Genomic DNA, 25052 nt, shown 5'->3' on the forward strand with positions numbered 1-25052 from the left:
ACGTAAAAAATATAATTAAAAAAACAAACAAAACGAAATTGGTGGTCTAAGTTCAATTCAATTCAATTTCAATTCAATTTTATTTATATAGCGCCAAATCACAACAAAAGTCGCCTCAAGGCGCTTCATAGATACAGAGAAAAACCCAACAATCATATGACCCCCTATGAGCAAGCACTTTGGCGACAGTGGGAAGGAAAAACTCCCTTTTAACAGGAAGAGACCTCCGGCAGAACCAGGCAGTAAGTAAGCGTTGCAAAATATTGGAATTGTGGTGCTGTCACAATAGCACCATCATTTGGTCGATAAGAGAACTACCCCCAGAGGAACTTCGATTTTGTATTTTTAATCTTTCTTTTGTTTTTTTTTTGATTATCTTTTCATGAAGGCTTCAGAATGACAACCAGAATGTTAAACAATCAGCCACAAAGAGAAGACAAACACACATGAAAGCAAACAGGCTGCACACTGGGAGAATTAATCATTTAACGCTCGTCCACGCCTCCTCACCTGACAGCATTCATCCAAACGTGTCGTCTCATTCTTTCCACACCTTAACCTCTTAAGCCCCAAGCCTAACTGATCTCCAGCCTTTTGCCCCCGTATCAGGGGGCGTTGGGGCTTAAGAGGCTTTGTTCCACTTCAACTCTTTGTGCTTAAATTGACCACAAAAACTGAATGCAGTGGAACCAGAAAGAGGCCAGACCAATCAAAAGTGCAATAATGAGGTGGGATGTAAATAAATCCTGTGTTAACACCTGGTGTGTACGTAAGAATTTTTATGTTTCTTTCTATTTTTAAATGCAAATCATGTACTTTATAAATCCATTTATTTTACAGTAGGAGTTACACTGTAGGCTCAAACCAGCAAACATGTCACACCAGCTGTAATCCTGTGTAACCTGTGCATGTCAGTTAGCCTGCAAAAAACAAGCACAAACAAAACACCATTAAACCTTATTTTGGGATAAAACCTTCAAACTTCTGAAGCTTGTAGACTAAAGACTGTGTAGTTTTTATGTCTTGGTGATCACTGATGTGGAATTTCTGTTATTACTGTTAATTCAGTCTTTTAAATAACTGCCAGGAGGAATTTCCTAGACTGTGGCAAGAAGAAGCATCAGCCTGCGCAGCTGCAGTTCCCCTAATGGCCACTTGAGACTCCAGCATTGAGTCAGTCCCCATAGTCTCCCATGTTAAAATGGTTGGCTTTACTGCAGAAATGACATGTTTACAGGCTGATACAAGAAACTGTTTTGTTACTATAACCTATTTCATCCTTGTTGACTTTGTGAAGACTGTTGGGTTTGATCTAATTATTACAGTTTGCTTTATTATGGTGGTGAGAGGTGGCTGTAGCGGCTAGCTGTCTGCTAGATAACAGGACCTCTGTGTTTGTGCTGTTGGAGGCAATTATCTGACCAATATCATGGCTGCTGTGAGGTTAATTATTGTCACAGATTGGCCAAATTCAAGGAATGTAACTTAGTGCTAACATGCTAACTAGCATTACCTGGTCTGTTTGCACTCCACCACCTCATCTAAATGTGGTCACTCCAGAAACAAAAAACTAACTCAGCAGGATTCAAAACCAAAGGGTGCCTAAAACCAGTCTGTGCGTGAGACTTTGTAGACATAAATCTAAAAATCTAAACCTGGAGAGAAATTATGTCCTGTTATTACAGATGAAGCTACACAGTAGCATAGAAAGTAAATGAGCTCCAGTCACATTATTAAAAATATAGTACTTTTGCTTAGATGATAGTAATACTTCATCACTGAAAGAGCACTACGCTCTAAACTGCTTCAACATTTTGGGTCTTTGTCAATGTGAATGTTTTGCTTCAGTGCAGTAAGACTATCCAGCTGCAGTATGGGAAATGTAGGATTTTTGGCTGCTTTCTTTGTGTCTCATTCAGGCCTCTAAGAATCCTTCAACTAACTAATTTATCGTTTTCTCTTCAGACGTGTTGATAAATCTCTCACAAACACAGTCAAACTAAAAAGTCTATCGAGCCAGAGAAGGATATTTGACCTTCATGCTCCACCACCCATCACAATTATATTTCCTGTAATATCTCCTCACAGACATAAAATTTGAGAGTATAAAGCTGGTTTTACATAAAATGTTCTTATGTAAGTCAGACCTTTCCATCTGATAACACATCAGTAAAGTGTGTCTGTTATCAGAGATGTTGTGTAATGCCCACAGGCTGATAGTGAACGTTATAGAGAATATTTTGTGTGAACATTAACCACAGATATGAGCTCTTACAGTGAGTACAGAGGCAATAACAGGTCCTTTACCTTGGAGTAGGGGTAATAATCTCCGCTCATCCTCTCCGGCTGATAAATAGATCCTCATGTGCTGAAATAAGCTGCATTAGATCCTGTGACAGTGATTGTGGGAAGCAGTAGACCTGTCTGAGCACAGCTATTATTCTTACTCAGCTAATGAGTCCACTCCCAAACCACTCCTTCTGCTGGTATGAGGTGTTTACCTGCACATGAATCTGACAAGACGCCGGTCCACCCACAACAGGCTTTATCACGCTGCCACAGTTTCACTGGCGTGAAACACAGGCGTGAAAAAGAACAACAGAGAACTTCAACAGGCTGCACACGGAAGAAGAAATCTCACCACAGGCTAACAGTCCTGTGACTTTCATTAATGTTCCTGAACCTGTGCTCCTCTGACATCAGTGAAATATAATGTGGCACTAGCATTCATGTCACTGTTTTCCAGCTTTGTTTCATTCTGGGAACAGAGGAGCTGTGCACTATTAACAGTTCAAAATAATCTTTACTGGTGCTGCACAATTCACTGTTCAGTCCTGTGGTCAGTCTGTGCAATAGAGACACAGTTAGTTACATAAGAAAATGCACAGTATAAACATGTAAGCATTTTTTTACTCTTTGACTCTACAACTGTAGCTGTGCATGATTCAGAGCTTTAGATGAGCTGATTTCTTTCACCAGTTTTTCGAGGTGTGCTGAGGGACAGTAACAAGTGTTTCAAGCTTAGCAATTTGGCAGCTGCCATGTTACTTTCTGTGGGACCAGAAGCAACCATATTTAGAGGAAAGGGTGGAGTTTGAAGAAAAATTCACTGAGGTCAGAGATCAGGTGAGCAGTAGACTCATTTTGTCACAGACTTCTATTCAGTCAGACTCCTTTTTTACTCCTTTTTCCTGCATAGTAGGAGGAATGCAATGCTTCACTTTACTGACCTATATGCTGTGTCCATCTTTGATATACAGTTTATGTTTGGTTTACAAACACGATCAGGTGAAACAAAGATGAACTGAAATAAGTGAAAATATTGAGTTAAATATGTTATTCAGGTGAGTTCAGGCATGCAGAAACCGTTTTTTTAAAGTCATTTTGAACTTCAGGTGATTGTTTTGCTATTTCTCAGCATTCTTAAACCCCCCCAAAAAACAAAACACTGTGGTCATGCTGAGGTGTTCATGTTATTCTGTCCATCCCACCTCCAGCTATGATGTAATGATGAAATGATGAGTTTATTTGTGCTTGCACAAGTTTACCCATGAAAACCTCAGCATGTGTCAGAGTGTGTTAGTGTGACGTTTCCTTAACATGATGATTGAAAAACTTTATTAACACAAGTTGCAACAGCATGTTGTTAGTAACAGACTCTAGTGTGCATTAAATACTCATTAACTTCTCCAATTAGTGATTTGTAACAATGATGTAAGCATATGCAAAGTGACAGCATTACAGTAGGGCCGGATTAAACGCTAAGCATGGCCCCGGGCAAAGAGATGGTTTTGGGCCCCGCATAAAGGGAACATTAAAGGAAAACTAGTGTGAGCGATTCTTTGACTGACTTAATGGAGTCAGGCTTAGGATCTTAGGATCGAGACATTTTCATAGTGTGTAATCCAAACAACACAGCAGATTATTAAAGACAAATATATGAAAAAGAGGCCGGGTACAAAACTCCGCCAGAAAAGGAGGTCACATGTCTACCAACGGTAATGCAAAAGCCATTTGGGGCAATCTTGAAAAACAGTCAAATACTTTTATCCATTTATTCTGCTTAAACCTCCCATCCTACCTGAATATAGTCATGTGGGATGAGGTTCGATTAAAATAAGCGCTTTATAACGAAGAACCAATATGCTGCTAATAAACAGAAAAAGAAGGGTGAGTATGTGCACCTTCATGTTAAGTGTTACCTATTTATTAAATACATTAAAGACGTGATGTTTGCTGAGCTGGGAGCTTCATCCGGAGAGTCTTCTGTCAGCAGCTTGCAGAAGACTCTTCTTTATGTTTATAAAGAAGAGTCATTTATAATTATTAGAGATGGTTTACAGTGAGTCACCCAGTTACAGCAAACTGCTGCTGTTGCTTATTTTCTTTTTACCACATGACGATTCTTTCACAATAAAAGACTGAGATGTTTTGTAATGCGGCTCTCTTCCCTCTCCTTCAGTAAATATTACCCAACAGAGAGTGTGAATCACAAACAGGCTCCTCTGACATCACTCACCCCATCAGTCACTTCACAGTGAAGCATTTAAAGGGCAAACCAAAGCAGCATAACTCTGTCACCTGCTTCAGGTGTTTATTATCATGATATAAAATAAAACTGCTTCAGAGAACCGCTGTTATTAATACCAACATGAGCTTAGGTACTTAAGTGTTATTTTTTCAAACTTTTTTCAGCTGTGATTCAATTTCTTTAAATTTAAATAGTCTAAACAGCTTCACAGAAACATAACAGACAGACTAAAACTTCTCTTGAAATCACTATTTTTAATGACTTTTGTGTGTTAAATAAAAGAGAAACATCCAAACAAAATACATGTGGAGGAAACCTGATACACACCCCGTCCCCCAATTAAACTGTGGAGGTTCAGTAGTCTGTAAGCTGGGTCTGGGGTGCAGACCCGGAGACCTCCACTCTCCTAAAAGGGTGGGTGCCAGCACTGTGGGACATAAATCTGGAAAGTATGTGCTCTTTCTTGGCGCTGAGGAGCTGCTCCAGCAACAGGCCCTGCTGGTGCTCCCGCTGCTCCTGAGCCTTCAGCTCTGAGTGGAGCTGCTGCTGCTGCTGCATCTGAGCACGGAGGTCGGCTTGGTATGCCCCGGCTGCCTGCTTCTGCCTGCGGGACGGACAGACAGTAAGTCAGACACACAGATATCAGACACACGGACAGCACTCGGCCGTTTGCTGACCTACCGTCTCTTCTCCTCCTTCTCCTTCTGATTCTCCTCCTCAATAACTCGCTCCAGCTCCTCACACTCCTTTTTCACCTGGGATTGTTTCTGCAGATTAGCATACACTGGAGTGCACAGACACACAGACGCAGACACACACACACTAAGTGAGCATTTAAACAGTGAAACGATTAAAGAATTCAAGCCGAAGTATAAAAACTGCCTCACATTTGTTCTGGATCTGCAGGTGCTGCGCCTCCATCACCTCCTCTATCAGCCTCTTCCTGGCCTCCCTCTCCAGCCGGCTCTTCTCCTCTCGTTTAGCCCAGACCTCCTTCAGCTGCTCCTCTATCAGCTGCTCCATCTCCTCCTCCTCTTTCCTCTGTCTCTGCAGGTCCTCGAACAGATACTCTCGGTACCTGCGCTGCTCCTCACGCAGCTCCACCTGAATGCACACACACACACACACACACACACACACACACACACACACACACACACACACACACACACACACAAGCATGCACGCGGTAAATCAGATGAGTGCGTTCTCGTGTTCATTCACAAGTGAAAACCTTTCTCTTCGCTGCTGAAAACTGCAAATGCTGTTCTTCATCTTTTATCTGAATTTCTAGATTCTCATCACCTCAAAAGAAATATGTTTTATTTACATTTTTTCCAATTTTGAAACATTAATTTAATCTTTACTCTGTGTTAGACCATACTGATTAACTTCAGCCTATAGACAGCTTCAGGTCCTTAGTAAATGTCTGGCCTGCTTCATCAGTGTTCACTCTTGTGTCAGCTACAGCTGACTGCAGTGCTCTGAGGCCCCCTGCTGGCCTGAATGAGGAAGTGCACTCACTGTGGCTAACACTACCTGAATATTTTCATTCTTCCACTGAAGTCGTTTGAATTTGTCTGAGAGGATCAGTGCTAAGAATCAATCTGTCACTGAACCATAGAAGGAACAGCACAGAAAACTCATCCACCAATCAAATAATGTTCATTCATCTTCTGAGTGCTGTTCCTGAAGTTCAGGTCTCAGGAGCAGTAGTCAGACCCCCCAGACCTCTGCAGTGTGTCCTGTGTCTGCACTGAGGCCTCCTCCCAGCAGGAGATCAAACACTTAAACCCAGTCATGTCTGAGTCTCCTCATTCCACCTCAGCCTGATCCTTTTGATGCAGATGAACAGCTCTCAGCTTCATTCTTCTGGTCTCTACCCAGAGCTCGTGGTCAGCTTTACTTTTACACTCAGTTCTCTCTTATTACCAAAGCAGTCCATCATAGCATCCACCTGCAGTCTGCTGCACCGTCCTTCTCTCACTGAAGAACAGGAGCAGAGACACTTATAGCACAGTGCTCTCTGACCTTTTACAGCTGAACACATGACCTCAGACATGTTAATGCTATTTCCTGCCATAGTGATAGTTTGAGGCCATCCCTTAATCAGATCAGCAGAACTACATAATCTGATTAAGGGAAATAAGTGGTTCACAAACTCAGTGATAAAAAGCGCCCTGACTGAAGTCCAACAGCCACCAATCTAAGTCTGTGAGCATCCTCGAGAGGACACAGATCTCATCTTGTGTTAAACCCCAGTGTTACAAACAAGAGAACAATCATTTATAGAATTGATTTTACATTTCCTGGCTCAATCCGGCCTTGACGTTCAGTTTATCTTACCTTCCTCTGAGCAGCTCCTTGTTTCTCATCTATTTCCTGCTTGAGCAGTGCCTGTAGGATGCTCATATCCAGCTCCAGCTCCTCGCGCTGTTCCCGGGCCAGGCGCTTCATCTTCAGCCTTAAACCATGGTCCAGCAGCCGCCGCTGGCCCTGTTTTGCCCGGAGCTTCTGCTGCTGCTCCCGCTGCTCCTGCAGGAGGCTCGTCTGCCGCTGCTGCGCCTGCACGCCACATAGTTATCATACACTCAGTTACCACGTCTGCCGAATGTGCAAAAGTTGAATGTGTCACTGGTCTAGGTTGGAACTGTAGACAGTGTTATGTTCAGAAGGAGTGTGGAATATGAACAGGAGGCTCCTGGGCATGCTCAGAATGACCCTTTAAATCATCTTTCAGTTATCAGAATGATCTGCAGTGGTTGTATGTGTATGTGAGCTGTGTCTCCCCCTTGTGGTGATTTGAGATAAGTGCGACTGTAATGACTGAGGAACAGACCAGAAGCCGGGCCTCCTCTTCTTTCAGCTCCCTCTCCCGCTGCCTCTGCTGCTCGGCCGCCTCCATCTGCCTGCACAGGATGCTGCGCTGCTCCTCGTTCCTGTGTCGCTGGCTCTGGGCTCGAGCGCTCTCCTGCTCCTCTTTGGCTCGCCCATCACCTGCCCACAGTTCAGAGAAGAGCAGGTCCTCCTCCTGCTGCCGCCGCTGTTGCGCCTGCCGGCTCCTCACCTGAGCAGCTCGCTCCTGGCACACCTGCTGCTCCGTAAGCCTGCTGCGGATGCTGCGCAGCTCCTCGCACTGCTCCCTGAGCACAGCAGCACCACACAGCTGAGACTATTCATTAAAAATTAAAAGGATTTTCTGATGTTGGTTACAAGACTTCATCAGCATTTTAAAGTCTAACTTTCTGAACTTGTTTTTAAGCAGCTTCAGTTCAGGTAGGCCAAACTAGCTTCCTGCCTCGAGTTGTGCTCCGGTTTAACTTGTTCCAACGTGAATCAGTAGTTTGAAATTAATTCCTTCAGAGGAGTTCACTGGCTCTAATATTAATGATTTATCTTGGGACTGTTTGTAACTGAGATGAATATTTGTAACTGTTTTCTGCTATTTAATTAAAGTGAATCACCATCTCTATAAGACATGCTGCGGTGGATGTATAGGTGGAGGGTGCAGGGTACCTAAACTGCTGCTCCAGTTTCTCAGACACCAGCTGCTGCCGCTCGCTCTCTCTCTTGTGCCTCAGCGCTTTGGCTTTCTCTCTCATCTTTGCCTGTTTCTCTAATGTTGTCTCCTTTTTCTCCTCCATCTCCTGCAGGAGCTGCTGCTCCTCCACCTCCAGCAGCTCTGCCAGCCTGAGGACACGATTGGGTGAGAAAGATGTCACAGCAAGCACAGACTGTAAATACTGTATCCCACCATCCACTCAGCACCCTCCTCTGTCACACCAACCCTCTGCATGTCCTCCTTCACTACATCCATGAACCTCCTCTGAGGTTTTCCACTCCTCCACTCTGCCTGCACTTTCTTCTTCACATCTTGTGCACCCTTGTACATTGGATGGTTGACCCGAGATATTTAAACTCATCCACCTTCATCTGCTGCTTGCATGTTTATCTTTCCACCTGTGTGCTTATTCCTCTTCTCTCCAGTTCTTCTCTTATCTCCAGGCTCTCCTCCGGATGCTCTCTACTCTCACTACAGCCGAGGATTAAAACTATGATGCATTATTTTTCTGAGCTTTAATAATCTCTGATTTTAGGTGGGATACTGGATGATGAAAACCGGTAAAAAGTCACTTGATTAGCAGGTACTAAGGTTACATGTGTGTTGTGTAATCAGAGTATAAAGTAATCTGAGTACTAAAGGTGCTGTGGGTGGACTTTGTCATCAAACCTGCGTCTCCTCTGCTCGACGTCAGTCTCGTGCTGGCTCACGGCAGCTTGGACTCCCCTCTCCACGGCTCCTTTCAGAAATCGCTGCTCCGTGTCTTTCAGCCATGACGTCTTGATGTTGCAGCTCTGTTGGTACTTGGAGAACTCCAGCACCTGCCTCTGCCTTTGCAGCATCAGCTGCTCTGCAGGCCTCAGAGCAGGAGGCCGGGCTCTCTGAGACACCACACAGATCCAGAACAACAACCACACAGACAGAATCTGACATCAGTAACACTGCAGTACTGTGAGGAGTAGTATTCATATTTTCTACTCCACCATCGAGAGCCTTCTGTCCTACTGCTGCACACTCTGGTTCAACTGCTGCACTTTGGAGGACAAGAGGAAACTGCAGCGGGTGGTGAGGGCAGCAGAGCTGGCAATTGGCACTTCACTAACCCCCCTCAGAGACATTTATCCTGGCAGACTTCAGAAGAAAGCCACCATCATCCTCAAAGACGAGTTCTGAAATGCCGCAACCTGGACACTCACTCCCACTTACTTACGCTATTGTGTATTTCACACGGAGAGATGCCAAACTGCCTTTCATTGTTCTTGTAACAGTGACAATAAAGAGCTATTCTATTCTATTTTAATCTAATCTTTTCTATTCACTGTAACTCAAAAACATATCTTACTCCACTACTCCTGTTTAGTTACGTTGCAGGTTAATACTGAAGCAACAGCAACTATAATACTTTATAGATTTACTCTGAAATAGGACAGTTTGCATAGTAAATGGTAAATGGACTAGTGATTATGTAGCACTTTCTTCTCTAAGAGATCACTCACAGGGCGTATACAACTTGCCTCATTCACCCATTCACACAAGCACTTTTTTCTATGCTCTTTTTAAGTGCTTTCTATCTGACACTCACACACATTCATACTCTGATGGATGCATCTGAGAGCAACTTGGGGTTAGTATCTTGCCCAGTGATATTAAGCATGCAGACTGGAGCACACAGGGTCGAACCACCAACCTTCTAGTTATGCAATATTTTCACTTATACCTCATAGTATTATTTTTTAATTTTACTCACAGTAGAGTACTTTTACACTGGAGTATTTATACTTTCAATGCATGTATATCTTTTAGCGTACTCGTAACAGATTTTACAGGATTCTTACTTTCATTTGTATGAGCCCACCTTCACATGCAGAAATTGTACTTTTACTTAACAGCAGTATAAGTGCTATTACTTTAAATGTTGCCTTTACACCGCTGCATTCTTTTGTACTTTTACCCTGCAGTAAATTTACCTATTTACCTTACTATTATGGACCATTTTTACTAAAGGCGTGGTGCTGTTTCTTTGTTGGTGTCCCTCTTACCACAGCCACAGAGTGGGGCGTGGGTCCGGTGATCTCCCTGCACCTCGTTCTCCTCTGACTGAGCAGCATCCCGCGGGGTTGGGCTCTTGGTGTCCGGGGGTCTGCCTCTGCTCTACCCTTCGTTTCAGCTCCGTAAGTCTTAGTAAAAAGTTAAAACACAGAGGAGACCTTCGCTTTCCGTTACCATGGAAGCAACAAACAGAGAAGACGTTGGTCACAGCTCAGTGTATGCGCATGCGTCACCGCAGCCGACATGCTGCTCCGGTGCGTCAGCGTGGCCGCCGTATTTCTCCGGGGCTGCCCCGCCCCCTAAAGCACGAGAGTGTAACGTGTGAAGTTTTGGAGTTTTTTTGTAAGTTCTTTTTATTTACAACGTTTTTTTTTAAGTGAAAAGGGGTTTTTAAATCATAGTATAGTAATTATAGCACAAAGTTTGGTTTGTTTCAAAGTCTGACTTAATGCGATCGTTCAGATCGTTCTGCCTCCTCTCTGCACACCCACGAACGACCCTCTGCAGGTCGGCAGCGACACTAAACTTTATTTGTTACTGTGAGTCACCTCAGCCCCGTTTAACACTTTTGATACTAAGGTAATTTAGATGATTTAGGATGAGTTGACACAGTGAAATATGTGGTGATATATGTCACTTCCATCATCTTTCATCAGTGACTTAAAACCCTCATCTTGTTTTTCTTTGCCTGACATGATCCACAGTCAGCTTTGTTTAGTGAAAAAAATTAATGAAACATTTTCATAAACTATTATTCAATAATGGAAAGTTCAGTAAACTTTCCTTGAAATTAGGTTTAATCCCCTTTAAAATGTGATGTGTAGAAAAATGCTGTCTTTAGTTTTAAGAGTAATGCACAGGAACATCTCTATGTTTCAGCAATTATACAATTCTTCTAAGTCCATAGCCTGAAATCACAGCTAAATACAGTGTTCACAAGAATGAACTTTTAGAACTTACAGATAGGCCTGTGTGCCACAAAACATTACTGCAAAGATGAGAACATGTCACTCTGAGTGACATTTAACAATACACTGACTTGTTTTTCAGCTTCACTCATAGGCAGGATGTTTTTAATTTTAGTGATACTGATCAGACAAGAGGAAGCAGTCCAGGTTGGAGGTTCACTTAAAGCACTTAAGTAAGTAAATGTACACAGTGGTTCTATCGACGCACTCATTCAAGACAGTGAACGTGGACAATATGTCCTCATTTTCTTAACAAAAACTCATTGTTACACACAGGTGCAACACAAAAGTGATGCACGTAAACTGATTTGTACGTTTATCATTTTATGTTCTCTTTAAAATCCACCAAGTCAACAGTAAACAGCTGACGGTTAGCTTTAGGGTTGGGTGTGACTTAAGTCACAAGGTAAAAAAGGGAGATTTTCAGAAACTAGAACTTTGATTTTAAACTGAGTCTAAGATATTTTGGCAACTTCTATTTGAGTTTAATAAACCCAACCACTTCCCCTAAACCTATCAAATATCTGGTGGATGTGAAAAGGTTATTTACGCAATCATTTACTGATATATGACCCTGGGAAACATAGTCATGATTGCATTCACATTCAACTTAACCCAAAGAAATGGGTTAGGTGCTTCTTTTGTGGTTCGGACTCCTTCTGACATTTCTTTGGAGGTGGAGGAATACCAAAGGAATTGCTTAAAGGAGCTTGCTTCTTCGACATCTTTAAGAGCTCTAAACAAATGTCTGTCCTCCTCCAGAAAATCTTATCTACACAAACGCGCGTTGCAACTTCTTATCTGGTGGGCATCTTTTATTTTGACAGCGCATGTGCACCCGCGGACCACTTATGTGCACCCCTGTCTATAACTACCTAAGTTATTTAAAAATTATTATCATTTAATTTACCCCCCTTTCCCAACATCTTCACACTAATAACCCTGCACTTTGAAAAATTACCTGCAGGTGTGTCAAACATCAGCTTTTCTGTAAGTTGGCCATATAAGCAGGTTGGCATGCCACGAATCAAAACAGCAGAAACAGAAAAAAAAACTCTTCAGTCCAACTCCAGACTTGTTTTATCGACTGCCTGATTTACACTGTTTTAAGTTTTGTGCGTTTACATTTAATAGTAACTTATATTTGTATCTGTTCACCTTGTGTGGCACCTGAGAGTCCAGGCCACCGGTCAGAAGAAACCCAACTGATCCTTCTCCTGGAACCCTGAACTGGACATTAGTGTGGTTATCAGAGTAAAACAGTGAACATCATCCTGAGCTGCACTTTGGTTTCTTAGCAAGCGTTATCACTTGTAGCTGAAATGAGCTGTAATCCGATAAGAGCATCTCAGTGAGGTTGTCATGGTAACTCAATGGCAGCAGCAGTGACGTTCAGGTGGGACACTTCTGTGTGGATTCTCGATGTTTTTCCCTGTGTTTGTCCTGGTTCCTTCCGGAGCTCCGGTTGCTCCTGCATTGAAGGTCGTGCTGGGTCACTGCTGCTGGTGTGAATCCAGGACACGCTCACATCAAACATTCTTAATCTCAAGAGTTTCAATTCCTGTTTTATAGAGAGGTTAAAAACCACAGCCCTGTAATCTGACAGCAGCTTCTTATCAAATTACAGGTTATCAATTTTCTCAGAAATAGAAAATCTCCAAATACAAACTTTATCTTTATGTTTTTCAAACAGGAACAGAACTGTGAACCAGCAGAAACCAGAAACAGATGAAACTGCTCTGCCTTACTGACCCCTCATGACAAGGTCTGACTAAAGCGGGCTAATATTTCATGTGCTGCATGTGAGCATCTTTCTGTGTGAAGGAAATGAGACAAGCTTTTCTTCATTTAAATATCCTGCAGTTTCTATAAAAAGGCTGTGCGATCATATTCAGTGGAGTGAAACTCAGGGAATAAAGTAAAATAAATAAATAAAATGATGGATTATAAGAGAACTAAAACTAAGAAAGGCAAAGATTAGAATTAGGAAAACTAAATGAGGCATAAAATAGAAACTTGAATGATGTGAATGAAGAACAAACCATGCAGAAAATATAATAATAACTAATAACTAAAAAATATGCTTATGGATAACAGGTTGTTTTGGTTTTGTCAGAGGTCTAGGCGTTCACTTTCAGTGGGTGGAGTTCCTGTCCTGACGTCTTGATGCATTCTCAATCATCCAGGAACCCCTTTTGGGTTCCTGTCCTGACTGTGATAACAAAGCTTTCTGCATATCAGTCATGCTCATCCTCCTCACACACACTCACACATTCACACTGCACACACACACACACACACACACACACACACACACACACACACACACACACACACACACACACACACACACACACTGTTTAAATAAAAGAGGTGCTACTTTAAAAACAAATCATCAGATCCAGAAATTGTGTTCACTCCTCAGTTACAGAGGAAGAATGAAGATTTCATCTAGTTGTTAGCACACAGTTTCAAGACCTGCATTACGGTGCACACTTGTGCATTTGTGAACTTTTACCTAGCATGCATATACCACTAAAACAATACTATCAGTAGGGTTAAACAGTTATAAAGTGCTTGTAGCTTAGGAGATAGAGCAGGTGATCTATTTATCAGAATGTTGGCGGTTTGATCCCTGGCTGCTCTGTCTGCATGCCAAATATCTTTGGGTAACATAGTAATCCCAAATTGCTCTCTGATGCATGAATCAGAGTTTGAATATTAGATAGTAGGAAGTGCTGGAATAAAAGAGTCATGTTGTATAAAGTGCTTTGGGTGCTCCAGCAGAGTAGGAAAGCGTTATAAAAGCGTGAGCTTTTTTTCCCTACCATTTGAAATGACCACAGGTAAATGAACAGTTTATTATTTGTAAAAATAATTTCTGTTTTATGGGTTATGTGATAGTTTCCAACATTGCAGACAAAAACAAACACCCAGGAAATACTGAACATGTGTCAGTGAGGGAAGGCCACTTCCTATTCACGATAAACAAGTAAATGTGATTGGTCTCTTCCTGCAGGCAGATACTTACTGAGGACAGCAGGTTTGATGATCAGAGCAGCGAGCAGGCAGAGAGACATCTACCTGGACATGGATCACCTGCTGCTGCTGCTGCTGCTGCTGCTGCTGCTGTTGTGGAGCTCAGGTAGGACTGGTTTAAACATCATCTGTAAGGTTTCACTGATCTGACTGGAGGATTTCACCAAAAGGCAGTGAGAAAATTATATACATTATGATTTTGCTGTATGTGTGTTTGTAAGTCCCTTATCTCATCCTAGACAAGTGGACCAATCATGATGAAACTTATAAACATTGCTGAGGCCACTGTGAGTGCTAACATTATGATGTACACAAATAGTTTTCATGCAATTGTATGTATTTGTACATCTGACAGGTCAAATGGTGACATTATGATTTAGTATTGTTCTGTTACATTTACCAGTATATACTGTAAATCTTCTGTCATAAGCTCATCTGATAGTGACTGTAATGCTTTGTGGACTTAATAAACCCCAAATTACATGTAGAAATAAAGTTATTAAACTTCAATATTTCTAACATGTTTAGTGTTTAAACAAGCAAAACCCACATGAATGAAACACAGAGAACATTTAAACATATACTTACTAACATGAAAACCCATGAAACATTTTATTTAATCCCAATGTAGAAAAATGCATCATTCTTTATTTACCTAACCCCAAAGCAAACACCATGCATAGCACAGAGGTTTGCTGGTACCTTTAAACATTTCTTTAACCAAATAGTTTATTAAAAATAACTGTAACATAAACTATTTTACAGTTATTTTATACACTGAGATATCAGAAATCTCAGTGTAAAATTTGGTGAAGAACTAAGTTTAAAAAATCAACACTTCATAATACGGCTTGTCACTAAGGACATAATTGCCCTGCAATTAAAAGGATTTTTTATGTATTTTCTTAGAAGTTACAATGTAATTATATTCACATAAATTGTATTATTTAAAGGTAGGGACACTAAAATAAGTGGGTAAGTCAGATAAAAAAAATAAAATGTACTGTATAAATAATGAATTACTGCATAAGTAGTCTTTAGTAATGTGTAAGTAATCTTACACAACACATGAGTAATTTTAAGCATAACACCATATATTTTACAGGAAATGATAAATCATACTGTAACTAATTTTAACTGCAGCATAATTTCATGGTAATTTTGTGCAAAGACAATATTTCAGCATCATACTTTGTAAGTATGGCGTACGGAGCGGATTAATATTGCCTTTTTATGTCTTTATTTTAAAAACTTTTTTCTAACTTTTTTTACATGATTAATTTGTCTTAAAGATTTTTTAAGGTTTGACGCCAGATACATTTTGTGTGTGTGTGAAGCAACTGTTTTAGATGCTCTCAAAATAAAAGTTGACATGGATGATTCATTTTCCACATACTCTTCTTGTCACTGTCACTGGCTCAGCTCCTCAGACTGGTCAGAGCTCATGGGAACAGTTTAAACTTAATAAAGATTAAAGAAATCAGTCTATCACAGTTTAAAAAGACAGTTGGTAAAAACACGATCAGTAACAATTTCAGATAAGCACGTTAATTGAAGTTTTAGTGCTCAGGGTATGAAATTAACTAGACTCAAGACTTCTTTGGTTTCCAAATCTCTATTACATTATAAAAAACGAATTATAAATTCAGATTTGAATGGGTACTTTTGTTCATTTTTCATTATTTGCATCTTTCTCTCGTAGATTTTGGCTTTAAAGCACTTTGAACAGACTCACACACCAACATCACACATACAAACTAGAGATGGACCGATCCGATATTACATATCGGTATCAGTCTGATACTGACCTAAATCACTGGATCGGATATCTGAGAGAAATAAAAAATGTAATCCGATCCATTAAATATCAGAAAAGCACCTCACAAAACTTGCAGAGCAGTATGCCTCACGTGATAGAGCGGCTGTGTGTATTTGTAGTCTCCTACCAAACCAGCATTTCATCTCCGAGGAAGTTTTCCCAGAGAGAAGTAAAGCAAGTGTGTAAGTTCATCTCTGAATGTTTGTAAAGCATTCCCACGCTAAGCTTAACAACCGATATATGGAGCGACTGCCTCTTCTCTCCCCCTCCCTCTTCTTGCTGCTACTTCAATCATGAAACTGCTTAATGATCAGCTGATCGGCTTTTCTGTTGGGAGTCCGTCTCTCTTCTTTGTTTTTGGTCCACTTCGCCCCAGAAAGAGGAAACCAGCGGCTGAACAACAGCAGCACGTTTAAGCTTGATAAGCTGTTGTTAGAATTTGTTTAATATTACTTTCTACACGAGGATCCTTTTCTACGCAGCTGACGGCTGTAACTGTGCAGGGGCGGATCTAGCAAAGTTTAGCCAGGGGGGCCGATAGGGCATTAACAGGGAAAAGGGGGCACAAAGACATACTTTTCTTTCTTATTCTCATTTAAAATGTCTAGCTTTTAATAAATAATTATCTGAATCTAACACCCAAAGTTTTAATCTGATGTATAGAAGTCCATTACTGTATATAGTAACTGTTAAGTCTAATATACCCTAGTAAGCTATAGTACTTTTTCCTTTGGGAAGATACCATCTGTGCAGTCTGCAATTCTGTTGAAGAAAGATGTTGAATCTATTTAATATTTCTTGAAAAATAATTGATTTCTGTGCATTTTTTCCACACTGCATCAAATTAAAGTTGATTACATCGATTAAGCATCATGAGGTGGAGGGTAGTTCCCTATTTTTTTGCTGGGAGTTTGCAACCCTATTAGTTAGGTTGCTTAATATTTCTGCTAAGTACTCTTTAAAATACCAGAAAAGGGAGGATGGAGTAGGTTTAAGTTTATTAGATTGATCAGTGTTGCTGATCTATGAAATATTTTGTTGTATTTTTTACATACAGGTATAACAGAATAGCTTTAGTGTTGTTGTTTATTTAAACTTGAGTATGAACTTATACAAAATGCAGAAAGATATTAAAAAAACAGTTTAATTGATTAAAAAACACACTATATCGGATTCATATCGGTATCGGCAGATATCAAAATTTATGATATCGGTATCGGTATCGGACATAAAAAAGTGGTATGGTGCCATCTCTAATACAAACACCCATACACTCATATCTGACGATCAAAGTAAAATAACAGAAGAAACTCTGCAAAATCGGTCAATTTGAACTTAACATCAAACTGTGCTGCTCCTCTCACTGTCAGGGGGATGAATGTGATGAGCCATAGAACGCAGGGTAGACAGAGTCTCTTCTCTCACAGATTCACTGCAGATAATTCAGTTACAGGGAAATCAAGCAGCACAGCTCTGAATGGTAAATGGACTTATTCTTATATAGCTCTCCCGGAGTACTCAAAGCGCTGTATACAACATGCCTCATTCACCCACTCATACAAGCACTTCTAAACACAAGTGCAAACTAAACTACTTTCACACACATTCATACTCCGATGAACGCATCGGAGGGCAAGTTGGGGTTAGAATCTTGCCCAAGGATATTTGGCATGCAGACTCGGGAAGCGAAGGATCGAACCACCAACCTTCCAATCAGTAGCTGATCTGCTCTACCACCTGAGCCACAGCTACCCCACAGCCACTGAGAACTCAGCTTTTGGCCCAAAGAATGAGGACAGCTTGTCCAGTGCTTCACATTCTACCCCTGGATGGATGTGAATGTTTCAAAGCATATTGTTAGAAAAGTAGTTTATTGTGCAACGCTTTTAGTCCGATGTGCTGGGTAATGTAATGGATTCATGCATTCATGAATTCACCTGCCGTCTACCTCCATTACTCCTGCTGCTTTTACCCATTATTGCCTCCACTCATGATTATTAAAATGCACTATTCATTCCACACATGTAGCTTGCACTTATTGATCTGGCACATCTGGCTTCAAACTGATGGTTTTCTTTGGTTTTCTCTTCAGGAGTCCAAGCTGAAGGGAAACAGAACTCAACAGGTGAACAAAAAACAAAACAAAAAAGTAAAATACTGACTCAGAATCAGCAGGAAAGGTAGACTTTAACATTTTCAGGAGTAAATTTCTTTATTGATGGCTCTCTGCTTTCTGTTCAGAGTCTGATGATGTAAGATTGGTGGAAGGACCCAGTTTGTGTGCTGGTACATTGGAGGTGAAACATCTGGGAGAGTGGAGACCAGTGACTTTCTTTGACTGGACCCTGAAGGAAGCAGCCGTGGTCTGTGAACATCTAAACTGTGGCTCTGCTGTTACGTTCGGATGGAAACCGCAGAGGCCTGCACCTTTGTGGAAGATCAAACTTGACTGTGTTTGGTCAGGATCTACTCTGAGGGAGTGTGCAACACCAGATAATTCTTATATAGCCCTGATTCTCACCTGTTTGGGTGAGCTTATTAGTGACATAATCTATGTCATTGTGTTTGACATTAATTCAACAGTTTGACACATATGCAAGTTTTCTTATATGATGGTTTTCAGCAGCAGCATTTTTTTCTTTCTCCAGACTCTGTCAGGCTGCTGAATGGTTCCAGTCTGTGTTCAGGCAGACTGGAGGTGAAGTCTAACCAGAGCTGGTCCTCAGTGTGTGAAGCTGACTTTGACCAGCAGGATGCAGAGGTGTTCTGTAGGGAGCTCGGCTGTGGGCCTCCTTCAGTCCTCCAGGGGGCGCTCTATGGAGAAGTGGAGGCTCCAGTGTGGAGCAAAGAGTTCCAGTGTGGAGGCCATGAGTCTGCTCTCCTGGACTGTAGAAGCTCAGGCTCAGCTAGAAACAGCTGCTCACCTGCCAAAGCTGTTGGACTCACCTGCTCAGGTAGAAGAGGAGCTGCAGCTTTGATGTGGTTCAAACTTACTTTATTCTTTTACTGATGAATTTATCCTTTCTATTCAGATCCTGTTAGGTTGGTGGGAGGTGCCAGTCGCTGCTCAGGTACATTAGAGGTAAATTATCTGAGGAGGTGGGGACCAGTGGATGTCTCTGACTGGAGCCTGAAGGGAGCAGCTTCTGTCTGTGCACATCTGGATTGTGGGTCTGCTGTTTCTGTAAGACGGACAAAGGCCACTGGATTCTATTCGAGTACAGTACGCTCTGACTGTGTTAAATCTGGATCTGCTCTAAGGAAGTGTACAACATTCATCTCATCTTCCTCCATGATAAAGCTCAACTGCACAGGTAAGCATATCATTTCAATCCAAATAATTTTCTTTATGTGGATCGAATCTACAATATGTGTCAGTACTTTGTTAGGTTAGAGTCAGGGAAAGAAAAGTGAGGAAAGAAGATGGTGGTAAGGGCATTGAAAATATATCAGAAAGATCCAGCTCAGAGCCAGCTAATGAAGAATGTTACAGACAGAGGGGGTATGAATGACTTCCAGTGGTGCTATATAAACAGAGAAAACCAAGTAAAGATGTACCCAGTATATCCTGAATGGCCACTGGACAGAGAAATTGATAGTAAAAGAAACAGGTGTCCTTGTAAACGCAGGTGGTCAGTCTTGGCTGACACACTTCTATAAGATTCTTTCAGACAGTTGACAGGCACTGTCATCTGAATGGAGCGGTGGCTCCCATCTTCAAGAAAGGCAACTGGTGGGCATTTTCCAACTTCTGGGAGTCACACTCCTCAGTCTGCCAGTAAAAGGTCTACGCCAAGGGCCGGGAGAAGATTGTCCATCTGTTAGTTGCACCTCAGATTCAAGTGGAACAATGTCGTTTTCATCCTGGTTGTGGATCATTGGACCAACTCTTTATCCTTTTGAGTATATGAAGTGCTTTGAGAGACTGGTCTGGAGTCATATCATGTCCTTCATCCCTTCCACCTGCCTACAGGGATGAAATGGAGTGACTGACAGCATGGTGCAGGGACAACAACCTGCTCCTGATCACAACCAAGACCAAGGACATTATTGTAGATTTCAGGAAAGGAGAACAGACATTAAACCACTTTTTATCAGTAGGGATGGGGTGGAGATGGTGTCGGACTTCTGCTTCCCTGCTTCACGTCATGGAGGACCTATCCTGGTGTGTGAACGATGCTGCAGAGCTGTCAAAGTAGGCTCAGCAAAATCTTTATTTCAAAAGCTGCTGGTGTCCTTCTACCAAGAGCATCCTGTGCAACTGCCACTGTCTGTGGTTTTCCAAATGCAGAACAGTGCAGAGGAAAACACTTAAGGGGATTATAAAGGTTGCCCAGGGGATCATCGGCTGCTCTTCAGCCTCCCTGGATGAACTGCACAGCTCTCGCTGTCTCAGGAAAGCAGAAAATACCATAAAAGACTCCGCACATAAACTGTTCCAACTGCTGCCATCAGACAAAAGATACAAGAGCATCAGAACAAAGACAAATAGATGAATAACAGTTTGTACCCTGTAGCTGTTAGGGGACTGAATGACCCGTAATTACCTCCGTTTTAACCTGACAAGTACAGTGCAATGGATGACATCCTGTGCAATAGTGTTAAATGTACAATAAGGTTTTATTTATTACTGAATGACTGTGTTCTACCTTTTTTTATATTATTCTTTTGTAATCATGTTTAAACTTTTGTTTCTTGACGCTGCAGGGACTGAACCTAATTTCGTTGTACTTGTTACAATGACAATAAAGATATTCTGATTCTGATATTCAAGCATGTGTGGGAGTTTGAGCGACCAGTCTACATGTGTACTATGGAGTTGGAGAAGGCATTCAACCATATTCCTGTGGGTGTCCTGTTAGAGGTGTTTCAGGAGCGTGGGATGTTGGGTCCGTTGTTGAGGGCTGTTTAGTCTCTTTACAGCTGTATAGAGAGTTTACTTAGCATTTCCAGTAATATGTCTGTGAAACACCACGGCAGACCCGGTGACATGTTCCTCTGGTCCCTCTCTAAATGGTAAATACATTTCTGTTTGATCTCCTCTGATGTCTCCAGACTCTGTCAGGCTGCTGAATGGTTCCAGTCTGTGTTCAGGCAGACTGGAGGTGAAGTCTAACCAGAGCTGGTCCTCAGTGTGTGAAGCTGACTTTGACCAGCAGGATGCAGAGGTGGTCTGTAGGGAGCTTGGCTGTGGGCCTCCTTTGGTCCTCCAGGGGGCGCTCTATGGAGAAGTGGAGGCTCCAGTGTGGAGCAAAGAGTTCCAGTGTGGAGGCCATGAGTCTGCTCTCCTGGACTGTAGAAGCTCAGGCTCAGCTAGAAACAGCTGCTCACCTGGCAAAGCTGTTGGACTCACCTGCTCAGGTAGAAGAGGAGCTGCAGCTTTGATGTGGCTTTGATTTTTTTTTTAAACTCACTTTGTTCTTTGCTGATGACTCTCTGCTTCTGTTAGAGCCCATCAGGCTGGTGGGAGGAGCCCATCGGTGTGCAGGCACACTCAAGGTGAAACATTTGGGAGAGTGGAGACCAGTGGATGTGTCTGACTGGACCCTGGAGGAAGCAGCTGTTGTGTGTGAACAACTGGACTGTGGCTTAGCTGTTTCTGTAGGACAGAGGGTGGAGTCCTCAGACTTGCCAGTGTGGGTGATGAGACCTGACTGTGTTCAGGTTGGATCATCTCTGAGAGACTGTGCAACATCAAATGACTCTTCCTCCATTGTGAATATCACCTGCTCAGGTAAGCTGTGACATAATGAATAACACTCATGTGTCCAGCGACAGTTAACGTTTTCCATTGGAGTGAATCGAAAAGATTCAAATCCTCCATGGACTACTGAACTTCACCTGACATGACACACCTTTCATTGTTATCTACATCATCTCTGTCTCCTACAGACCTGCTTGTTCAGCCAGTCATTTCTTTGTCCTCCATTGACGGGGTCTCTGAGGCCCAGCAGCAGTGGTTTCGGGTATCCAGAAGTTCCAACTTCACCATCAGTTGTTTCATCCAGCCACAGTACCCTGGAGGCTCCTTTCAGCTTACCTTCAACAAAGCATACAAACACACCCAAGCAGCTGTCAATCACTCTGCCCATTTCCTGTTTCCTGCTGCAGAACCCGCCCACCAAGGAAACTACAGCTGTGTTTATCACGTTCATGTTTTTTTTTCATAACTTCTCCTCTGAGAGCCGACTGCTGTCTGTCACTGTCTCAGGTAAGCTGAAGCTGACATCAGCCATCAATATCAACATGAGTTTGAGGACAAAGGGAAAAGAGAAAAAGGAAAAAGACAAACACTTGACAAAACATAAATTTTGAGGTGACACAGCAAAAAAAAAAAAAAAAATCTAATTCACATGCATATTATAAGCAATAAAATATCTGGAGACTAAAAATGAAGATTAATTGTAAGAGTGTCCTTTGCCAAGAGGCAGCAGCGTTAATTGAGCTTGTTAATATTTGTTAGGTTTCAAAGGTAACTGACTCAAACAGGTTTATTCTGTTTTCATGTTGCTATAGCCTGAGCTGTTGGACTCATGATGGTTGTGATGTGTCTGATCAGATCACACAGGTCTTACCGTCAGAGTGATCCTCCTGCCGCTGATTCTGCTGTTGGAGAACATTGTCTTATATTTCTGCTGTAAGGTAAAGAACAAATCTTTTTAGCAGCAGGAATGAAGTCTGTTCATTGAACTGAAGTGAGGAGCGATGCAGTCAGTCTAATCTGTGTGCCACTCCAGAACAGGAGGAAGCAGAGGTCCAGCAGACAGGAGCACACTGAGATGGTGGATGGTAAAGTTGGTGTTTGTGCAGATGAAGGAGCTCATGGAGAACAGGAGGACGTCTGAGCAGCTCACCTAACATCTTGATTAATTTGTCAGCAGAAACACAACGGACCATTATCTCAGTGAAAGATTTTACTTCCCTTTACTAATAAAACTGGAATTATTCTGTAGTTTTCGTACTGTGTTTGAAACAAATCTCTGCTCTTTTCATGTCAGCATGAATACAGTTTGAATCTCACCTGTTCACACATGGAGACAGTTTGTGGTTTTTCTTCTATTTCTGATCACTAGCATCCAGAGAGTCCACAGTCTGTGGGAGGATCTTAGCTGATCAGCTTTCGAGCACAGCCTGAAGTAAATGTTTTAGTTTGTCCTCTTAGTGAAGCGGAAGTCTTCTGTTTGGGAGGTTAGACACCTTTAGTGAGCTCCCCTCCCCACACCTAGAAGGCATTGAGACACAGTTTTGGTTTTCAGTGAGACATTTCTGAATAGTTTGTAGCATCTCTGGGTACTTCTCAGTGGAGATTTCCTTTGTTTACCTTTTTTTTTTTGGTCAAATATTATAATAAAGTACATCTGTTCTTGGTTTAGTTTGGGTTTCAGCTTTTCTTTGTAGCTCCAGATTTATTTACTTTTTCCCACTGATTTGTTAAATAAACCCCTGAAACTAAGTTAAAAGTATACAATATATATACAAATATTTATAAAAACAAAACTTATTTGAATTCTCTTTTTCCTGAATACCCAGAACTCAATTCTCCAGTTTTTCTTTCTTTATCTCCCTGACTATCCTACTTTAAATACGTTCTTGCACTTCCTTGTTCTACCATGAAGTCTCCATATCATCTAGCCTCTGTCCAGAGGATAGACCAAAATCCTTCTTGGAAGTTTCCCTGAGAACTACAGTTGTATTTTTCAGGTATAAGGTACGGGTTCCCAGTCATTCAATGACAGTTTGTGTTTTTTGTGAGTTGATAAAATCATGATGACGTGTTTGATAAGCTCACATGGCTCACAGATGGTTAGATGGGTCACTGCTGTGTATTTATGTGTTGACCTGTATGGAGCTTAACACATCTTTAAATGACTTTTTTAGCTGACACACAAAAACCCCTAGAAAAAAAATCTTCAGTCCCTCAGGCAACACTGCTTCAAAAACAGGAATGATCCTGTCATGTGAATCCATCTCTGTGATAACAGTTCACTTTGCCATCCACAAATGCAGGCTGGAGCTCCATCATGCAAAGAAGGAGCTGTATGTGAAGCTCATCCAGAAATGCTGCTGATTCCTCTGCAAGAGAAAAAATTGTGTTTCATCTCTTCTACACAGCACAGGTCAAAGCACCTCCAACAAGCCTCCTGGTAAGATCACACCAAGTTGGTTTGTAGGTAAACCTTTTCACATTAAATATTCATACAAACACTTACAGTAATAATAAAAAAGTGCACAATTAATGTGACTTTGTCATTAAATGTCAACCTGTTTGTTCTGTCTTTATTTAAACTTTATTTAGACTGATCTCTGTAAGTTTCCAAAGACTCCCCTAAAAACTGTGTAATCCAGGTGTTCAGCAGTCTTATACACCTACCTGTTGTACAAGGTAAAAATGTATGACACTTCTAAGTATGTACCTTTTTTTTTGTGACGAACTTTTCTTGTTTATTTCATAAATCGTTTAATTGTGTTGTCTTCATTTGTAAAATGATCTGTGTTTTCCGATTCTCATCTCACATGCACACTGGCATGTTTGTTCTGTCCTCGACTGATCTCCACTCAGGAGCCCAGGCTGAAGAGAAGTCAACAGGTAAGGAAAAAAAAAGAGATTTAAAGAATTGCTGGAGCAGAATCTACTAAGTTTGATTTTAATATTTTCAGACATAAATTCCTTTTCTGTTCAGAGTCTGATAATGTCAGGCTTGGGAAGAGCCAGTTGCTGTGCAGGAATACTGGAGCTGAAACATCTGGGAGAGTGGAGACCAGTGAAGGGCGATTCATGAACTCAGAATGAAGCAGCTATAATCTGTGAACATGTGGACTGTGACTCCCTGTTTCTGTAGGAAGAAGAGAGGATGCCCTGAGGAGATCTATGTGGTTGATCAGTCGGGACTGTCTTCTTTCTCGATCTCTTCTGGGGCAATGTGCAGCGTCTTGCGAACTGTCACCTACCAGCATCTTTGACATAACCTGTTCAGGTAAAACCATTTTTGCTATCATCTTTTTGTAACATGTGACAACTAGTCTGTGTAATATCTGGAGAAATTCAGAGACATTTCCATTGTCGCAGTAAAGCTGTTCCTCTGC

The 25052-nt window shown here is 41.6% G+C and overlaps 2 protein-coding genes and 1 pseudogene across 4 annotated transcripts in view; 1 reads left to right on the plus strand and 2 right to left on the minus strand.

Annotated features, from left to right (window-relative positions):
• The window catches only part of myo5b (myosin VB), a 48391-nt gene extending 45952 nt beyond the window's left edge, over positions 1 to 2439 (minus strand). For both annotated transcript variants that reach the window (XM_085168070.1, XM_085168069.1), the window contains exon 1: positions 2308 to 2439. In XM_085168070.1, the coding sequence (XP_085024196.1) occupies positions 2308 to 2337 (30 nt within the window). In that variant the 5' untranslated portion in view covers positions 2338 to 2439. The remainder of the gene's footprint in view (positions 1 to 2307) is intronic.
• A 424-nt stretch (positions 2440 to 2863) lies between these two features.
• cfap53 (cilia and flagella associated protein 53) lies at positions 2864 to 11916 on the minus strand. The gene is made up of 8 exons (XM_085168084.1): positions 10133 to 11916; positions 8763 to 8974; positions 8048 to 8221; positions 7371 to 7674; positions 6878 to 7096; positions 5419 to 5635; positions 5213 to 5315; positions 2864 to 5135 (listed from the first exon to the last, which is right to left on the minus strand). Exons 1-8 carry the CDS (start codon positions 10199 to 10201, stop codon positions 4886 to 4888), a joined length of 1548 nt encoding a protein of 515 aa, XP_085024210.1. The 5' UTR covers positions 10202 to 11916; the 3' UTR covers positions 2864 to 4885.
• A 2260-nt stretch (positions 11917 to 14176) lies between these two features.
• Positions 14177 to 25052, plus strand: part of LOC146514816 (scavenger receptor cysteine-rich type 1 protein M160-like) — a 238201-nt pseudogene continuing 227325 nt past the window's right edge. The window contains exons 1-10 of the transcript XR_014874830.1: positions 14177 to 14255; positions 18061 to 18093; positions 18210 to 18497; positions 18617 to 18922; positions 19001 to 19282; positions 21024 to 21329; positions 21418 to 21702; positions 21861 to 22179; positions 22528 to 22610; positions 22706 to 22812. The product of XR_014874830.1 is annotated as a scavenger receptor cysteine-rich type 1 protein M160-like (transcript). The remainder of the gene's footprint in view (positions 14256 to 18060; positions 18094 to 18209; positions 18498 to 18616; positions 18923 to 19000; positions 19283 to 21023; positions 21330 to 21417; positions 21703 to 21860; positions 22180 to 22527; positions 22611 to 22705; positions 22813 to 25052) is intronic.

The sequence above is a fragment of the Neolamprologus multifasciatus genome, chromosome 7 (genome assembly GCF_963576455.1).
Source record: "Neolamprologus multifasciatus chromosome 7, fNeoMul1.2, whole genome shotgun sequence".
Lineage (NCBI taxonomy): Eukaryota > Metazoa > Chordata > Actinopteri > Cichliformes > Cichlidae > Neolamprologus > Neolamprologus multifasciatus.